The 7,500-nt window shown below is 47.1% G+C and overlaps 1 protein-coding gene across 1 annotated transcript in view; it reads right to left on the bottom strand.

The window, feature by feature from the left end:
- Nucleotides 1-7,500, bottom strand: part of LOC122246923 (uncharacterized) — an 86,933-nt gene that overhangs the window by 181 nt on the left and 79,252 nt on the right. Inside the window, exon 6 of the mRNA XM_086549588.1 lies at nucleotides 1-2,384. This exon is cut by the window's left edge and continues 181 nt beyond it. Within this exon, the coding sequence (XP_086405714.1) occupies nucleotides 1,802-2,384 (583 nt within the window). The 3' untranslated portion in view covers nucleotides 1-1,801. The remainder of the gene's footprint in view (nucleotides 2,385-7,500) is intronic.

Raw genomic sequence — 7,500 nt, 5'->3', positions numbered from 1 at the left:
TATTACTCTCTATATACAACAATATTTACAGCTGATCATATCTGAATATATACACATCAAATAACATTCAGAAATCATGTAGATTTTAAAAAATAACAATAATATTAACCTAAGCCAGAAATTACAAGCAGATTTGGGAGGTGTATAGACGATAATAAAAAAGAGGTTATAGATAATATACAATAATCCAATCGTGTTCTTTGTAAGGAAGAGAGAGAGAAAGAGAGAGAGAGAGAGAGAGAGAGAGAGAGAGAGAGAGAGAGAGAGAGAGAGAGAGAGAGAGAGAGAGAAAGTGAGAGAGAGAGAGAGTCTAATCACAACAGACAAATATATTTATATGTAAAAAAAGAACAACATAAAGAAATAAAGAATGAATCATGAAATGAGGGGGGAGGGGGAGGAGGGGATAAGGACATCAACCTTTGGCACAAGTAGTTTCAAAGGCACTCGTGACTTGAGAATGTGCCACGCTACACTTGTTTTTTTCATCTTCTTTTACAAAAATTTCCTCAAAAAGGTTCTTAAAACGTAAAACTATTAATTTTTGTTTCTTTTTTTAGGAAAAAAGTCTTCATCATACACTGGTATTTTCACCATCCGTTTACCAACAGCACAAAACTGGCACTAACCGTCTAAGTTTGCTTACTGGGGGATGGGTCAGGTCAGAGAAAAGCTCTCGGCAGTTTTAGGTCTTTCTTCAAGATGGATTTCAAGAAGTAGAAAAAAAAAATGTATTTTTTTGTATAATTTATTGTTGATTTTTGTATTGTTATCATTACTAAGTGTTTTTTTTCTGTCATTTTAGTCAAATTTAAACATCTTTTTGCTTTGTAAACACGTGATCCATTCCTGACCCTCAGACGATTCTCTTGCCTCTTGATTAGAAACGGAACAGTCTAAAGACCGAGTTAAAGCTTGTAAACTTAAAAAGTCATATTTCTAAAAAAAAGAACGTTTATTCTCTTGAGAAACAGGGGATTGTGAACTTAATAAAAACGTAACAAATACAAATATAGATTCACATTTCGCTTCTCAAAAAAAAGAGAAAAATAGAAACATTGACGTTGATAGATACTCAACAACGACAGATTTTGTTGTCACAAAATGCTGAGTCATTGATCCTGAGTTCCACGTCCCAAGTTCCCGGACAGCGCGAAAGGACGAGAGTGCTCCGCCGTGGCACCGCCGTGGCACCGCCGTGGCACCGCCTTCTTGGCCACATAATAGTCCAATGAGTACTTAAGCGCTGTTTTCCTAAACTTGGGTTAAGTAGTTAGCTAAGGGTAACTACCCTAGACCGACACCTCTGACACCTTTTCTGGAGAGTCTGTGTCACCCGAGAGCCTCTACACCGCACCTGCTTCGCCTTCGCCAGGTGTTTGCACTTCGGAGTGTCCATCACAGCCTTTGGTTCTTCGCCTGCAAGGTGTAGGCGTTAAGACTTCACTCCTGAACGCCCTCGTGAGTGTGGCACCGAGCATTCGTTTTCGCATATATAATTTTAGCGTATTTGCACAATGGGACTCGGTGTCCCTTCTTTCGTACAGACACAAGAACCGAGGATGGCGCTTCACGCCACGTCACCGGCGTCAGAAGTCCTGGCAGTGGAAGGAGGTAGGATCAGGCAGCGGCGTCTCGATGTGAGTCGAACTTGGCATCTTTGGGTCACTTCAGGTACCTCAACACAAAGTCACGCCAGGCAGCTAAGTTCCCTTAGGCACTGGTGACTGCTGAGACACTTGGCTCCCGCCCCCGGGGGCTGCTGTGGTCAGCAGGGCCAGGAGAGGGGTTGAGGGCGCCTCTAGGATTGGTGGTCGGGGAGGGAGTGGTCGCGCGGGTCTGAGGGCGACGTCTTCGGCAAGAAGTACGGCGAGTAGCGGTGGAGGTTCAATGGCGCCGGGAAGAGCGGCCGGGTGAGGGCCGCCGCCGCTGCCGCTTGCGAGACCGAAGCCGAGGACGAGGAGGGTGCGGCAGAGAGGGCCGAGTGCGACAAGTGGCTTGCCGTCGACGTGTGCGGCGAGGAGAGGTGCGAGAGCGTCGGGTTGGGGTGTCCAAGGCCGTGCAGCGCCGTCCACTGCGACCAGAGGTGGGCGGGGAGCGGCAGAGGGGACGGGTTTCCACGGGTGGGGTTGAGGGTGTACAGCTGGGGAGGTATTGAGGGAGGTATGAGGCCTGCTGCTGCGGCTGCGGCTGCGGCTGCCACTTGCGGCGGAGGGGGCGCTCCCGAGGCTCCTGGCGGGGCAGTGATGGCGGCCAAGCGGTCCCACATCAGCTGTGCCCGAGCCTTCTCCAGGAGATTGTTGTTCTCGGCGTCCAGCTCGAGGTAGCCTCTGAGGGGAGCGCCGAGGTACCGCGGGTCAACCAGCATCGACTCCATAGTATCTCTGTGGGAAGAAGAAGAAAAGACTTAGTCAACGTGCCACCTTCTTCGCAAAAATAACAAAAAAGCACTAGTCGTTCTTATAACCCGAAGCATTTCCATGACTTACAGTTATGAGCTCTTCATCATTTAGTCACGGTAGAAGTGCATGGAACCAGAGTAAATGACAAATGAAAAATTCCCCCGAAATGTACATTATCCAAAAAGCATCTAGCACATTCCACTCTTGATTAAAAAAGCCTTATGGGCAAAGCAAGTCCCCCCCTCCCCCCCTTCCTTCAAAATCCGTCAAGAGAAAATTTGATCAAATGAAATCACGCTTCAAAACTGGAATGTGTTTTTTTGATGGATTGTCTTAGGAAATTAGAAGGCGGGCCCGAACTCGGCGCTGGGATGAAGAACGGAAGGGCCATTACCCGGGCCAGGTAGCGGCGAGGCCAGGCTTTATAACGCCGGGGAGTTATTAACGCCGCCGAGCCTCATCTAGGCCGCCCGACACAAAGGAAAGATATCGAGAAAAAAAAAAAACAGCTGTGCTAATTAATTAACGTTTTTTTCTGTCTGTTCTCGTTCTCCCACATTTTTTTCCCCAGCATGTTGGAATATACGGAAAATATTCTATCGGTAATATATTTCCCTCAATGTTATAATTGAAAAAAATTCACGTGATGATGAACATAGTGTAAAAAATAGAATAAAAGATAAATATAAAAATAAAATGTAACCTTCCGAGCAGAAATAATAATCAGTACACAAAGACCAAACATCTTTCTCTCTCTCTTTCTGACACTAAGACTCCACAAAACAACCGAACATCACACGAGAAAAAAAAAAAAAAAGCATAAGAAAAACGCCACAAATGAGCCCCGCCTGACAGGCCTCTCTCTTTCTCTATCTATCTATCTATCTATCTGCCCATCCTTCTCCCTCTCCCTCCCTCTCCCCCCCCCCCCACACCCCGTCCGAAAGGCAGGCCTGAAATCAGCGATTACCACAAGCCAATCTCGAGTAGGTGCCGCCGTCATTAATTTTCCCTTTATTTAACCTGGAGATGGTACGTCGACATCCTCTGTACTTTGCTCCTTTGCTCTTGTGACCCGGTAATTACTGTCGGTTTCAAAAGGGGGGTGGGGGTGCAGGGCGTCTTATTAGATAGTTTTGTGTGGACGCGGTTTCATAATGAGATATCATATAGGGCGTTTTTTTGTGTGTGTTCTTCATTTTGGTGAATTGGGACGCCTTCGATATGTTGATTAGTTAACGGTTGGTTGCGGTCGTGTTTGAGTGCGTAAATGTACGCAGAAAACAAATATGCTTAATTATATTGTGTATCTGTAGTATACATACATACATTAATGTGTGTATATGTGTATCTCTCTCTCTTTCTCTCTCTCTCTCTCTTTATATATATATATATATATATATATATATATATATATACATATATATATATATATTCACACAAATCATGTGTGTATGCAAACACGAACACAACAAATATTTACTAGCATGGACGCATAAACGCACACAAGCATCAAGCCAGCTCCTCGCCTCCTCTCCCGCGCCGCAGCATCCCATAATCAGCGACCGGGCGGCCAGCGCCGAGGAGGCTCTGCCGCGGGTGTCGGCGATGGCCACATCGGGCTGATTACAAGGCAGAGCCACAGCGCGATGCGGAAAGCAAATGGAGACTCGCATCGTGTTTGGTTTGGCGCAGGACTCGCGGCGGCGCCCTCCTCCTCCCTCGCCGCCCCACGCCCGCCCGCCCAGAAAGAGAGGTCAGGAAGGAAGCCCACACTGCAAGGCCGCCCAGGACGTCCCCTGCGCGGTGCCCAGAAGGATCCTGGCCACACCTCGGAGGCGGTGACGAAGCGGCGAAGAGACGCTGAGGTGCGGGATAAACGGCACCCTTTGAGGACCCGCTCTCGCTGACCGCTGGTGACCGGAAAGATTTTTTTTTCTTTGCATGACGGGAAGATGGAATCCTTGGAAATTAAATTGATATCTTCTCCTTGCCATGCCTTCTCTGGCATCTGATAAGTTCCATTCCATGTATGGCGGACCGAAATTTACATTCCGTCTCTCGTAAAAAAGATCGCAGCAATAGCGCATGCCGTAGTTAATCGTCCCTCGGCGCAATCGAGCCGATCAAAACGTGCTCTATCAAATTAAACAATGTAAAAAGCTAGTTCATAAGTATATATACACGAGCGATTAAATTAGAAGTCTTCTGCGCCCATCTAGCTATTAGATAACTGAAGCCTCATCTGCGTGCGGTGGGTTGGTGGACTGGGGGTGATCCATTCTGTAACTTGAAGTTAATTGAATGTTACCATCATCTTCCTCAACCGCCTCGTGGCAGTCAAGTCGGGCGCCATAGGTACAATAATTTATCTTTTTAAACAGCCGTTTTCTCCATTTTCTAAACACTGTTATCCAGAAAAATATATGTTAAAATACAGATTTTTTCTCCTTACGTGTTATTATATTCACCCAAGTATATATAAATTCAATTTAATACATAGGACATGACGTACAAATTCGCACATTTGTCGCGCACCCGCAGCCGGCGCACAAGGTGTGGGAAAAGCTGTGAACATTAGATAGCTTCAACACCTCTAACTTTCATAAGGTGTACCGCCCTGGTTGATTACACACGACTTTTGAGAAACGTCTCGCCGAGGACTTTAATTAACCGAGCTACACCTAGCTGTTACAGGCATCGTGTATGCTGTAGTCGAGGCGCGTTAATTCGTATCTTAAAGAGAGACGAATCATCGCCGGGCATTATTAATGGTTGGAAATATCCCGCGCAGTCGTGACGATACTTTTGAAAAATGTACCACCGCGGAGGTTGATTATCAGAGGCACACCGGCGGTTACGTTAGTACGACTTGGGGAAGGGAGGCGAGTAATTCGTAGCTAAGGTGCGAGGGAAGCCATGTACGTTTCATCGCAGAGATCGAATTACAGGACGGCATCGTGGCAATTGTTTTACCCCCCAAAAAATGAACCGGGGAAATCTTTAATTGAAACTGTCATTTGGAAGGTAAGAGGCTATCTAATCTTTCTCTCTCTCTCTCTCTCTCTCTCTCTCTCTCTCTCTCTCTCTCTCTCTCTCTCTCTCTCTCTCTCTCTCTCTCTCTCTCTCTCTCTCTTTCACTCAAAAAACAAAACCGTCAATCCAAATCGGCAAAACGTTTCCTATGACAAATTCCCCCCAAAACGTTCAAAAAAGGGGAAAACGATAACCTTTTGACCTGCACAGTACGTTACCAAGCACTTCAAAGCGCAGAATTCCCGACACTCGTAACGAGACCGGTAACTGTTGTTGCGCTGCACGGATCAATTATTCACCTGTATTCACCAAACCAGAGTTTTCAAGGAATATCTGCCTGTCCGCGCACACAGCGACGCTATAGGCACCCGAACACACATGTCCTTCGCTCATGTAGATGGTAGCCGCGAGGGGTGGGACAGCGGCCATTTATCACCGGCAACAAGCATTGATCTTTCGTTTCTTCTTTAGATAGCCTTGTTTTCTGTGCTATGTATTCATAGGTGTACATGCATACGTACATACATATACACATGCAATTATATATATATATATATATATATATATATATATATATATATATATATATATATATATATTGTATGTATATATCTGTATATATGTATGTATGTATGTATATATGTATCTTTGTGTGTATCGATTTATCTATTTGTCTATTCATATATCTATATCTATACACCTCCAATTCTTCCTCTCCGTATCTAGCACCATACAAGACCAACTAGCTAGCTACCTCTTCTGCGCCCTCTCTCCCTCCACCCCCACCCCACCCCACCCGCCACCCAGCCTCCTCCTCCTCCTCCTCCTGCTCCACCGCGACCACCTCCACCGCCGCCACACCACCTCCCAAGTGGATGTGGCCGGAGATACATAATTACCACGCCGCCCCGGGCACGCCGCTCCGCCACACCCTCTGCTGAAACTCACACCTTACAACGGTAATTGATAAGGAACCACCCCCTCCACCTCTCCCTCCCTCTACCTACCCCTGCCCGTTTCCCTCTCTCTCTCTTCCTCTCTCTTTCTCGTTCTCGTTCTCTTACTTTCTCTTTCTCGTTCTCGTTCTCCATCTCTCTCTCTTCCTCTCTCTCTGTTTCGTTCTATCTCTCTCTCTCTTTCTTTCTTTCTCTCTCTCTCTCTCTCTCTCTCTCTCTCTCTCTCTCTCTCTCTCTCTCTCTCTCTCTCTCTCTCTCTCTCTCTCTCTCTCTCTCTCTCTCTCTCTCTCTCTCTCTCTCTCTCTCTCTCTCTCTCTCATCATATTTAATCCTCGTCATTAACGACAGACGCGCAGACCCGCCGACTCAATTCATCCCCGCCATCTATCATTTACCCTCCCTCCCCTCCCCCCTTCTCCTCTCTTCCCCTCCTCTCTTCCCATCTCCCCCCTCCCTTCCCTTCCATCCTTAACCATCCTTTTTCCTTCCATCCAAACCATTCCAAGGTTAGTATCTCGCTCCCTCACACCTCGCTAATTAATTACTTGACCCCCACCCCTCCCCTCTTCCCCTTCCCTCCTCTAATCTCATCTCCCTCCCTCCCTCCCTCCTTCCCCTTTCTCTCTTGGCCTCCTTCTCTCTCCTTCTCTCCCTCCCTTCTTTCCTCCTTCCCTCTTTCCCTTCTTCCTTCTCCTCCTCCTCTCCCTCTCTTTCACCCCTACCCTCCTCCCCCCCTGCCCATCTTCGAGCGTTATCTATCTATCGAACTAAACTCTCCCCACCCCCCTTCCCCTCCCACCCTCTATCTGAGGGAGTCATCGGCCTTGTCCACCCGATAGAACCCGCCCATAATTGATATCATGTCCGCCCATACCCGCCCTTGTTGTTCTTCCACTCTCTCTCTCTCTTTCTCTCTTTCTCTTCAGCCCTACCCCCTCCTCTTAACCCCTCACCTCCCCTCACCCCTTCGTCTACCCCCCCCTCCCCTCCCCTTCCTTCTCTTGTCTTTCTCATCCTCGCTGTCTCATATACCACAGATCTCGCCCTCAGCATCGATCTGTACGTATATACATACACACACACACACATACACACACACACATACA

The sequence above is a fragment of the Penaeus japonicus genome, unplaced genomic scaffold, assembly GCF_977035675.1.
Source record: "Penaeus japonicus unplaced genomic scaffold, GWHDUDI00000001_assembly GWHDUDI00000022, whole genome shotgun sequence".
Classification (NCBI taxonomy): Eukaryota; Metazoa; Arthropoda; class Malacostraca; order Decapoda; family Penaeidae; genus Penaeus; species Penaeus japonicus.
Note: the sequence above shows the minus strand (reverse complement) of the source record. Positions and strands in the feature narration are given on the sequence as shown.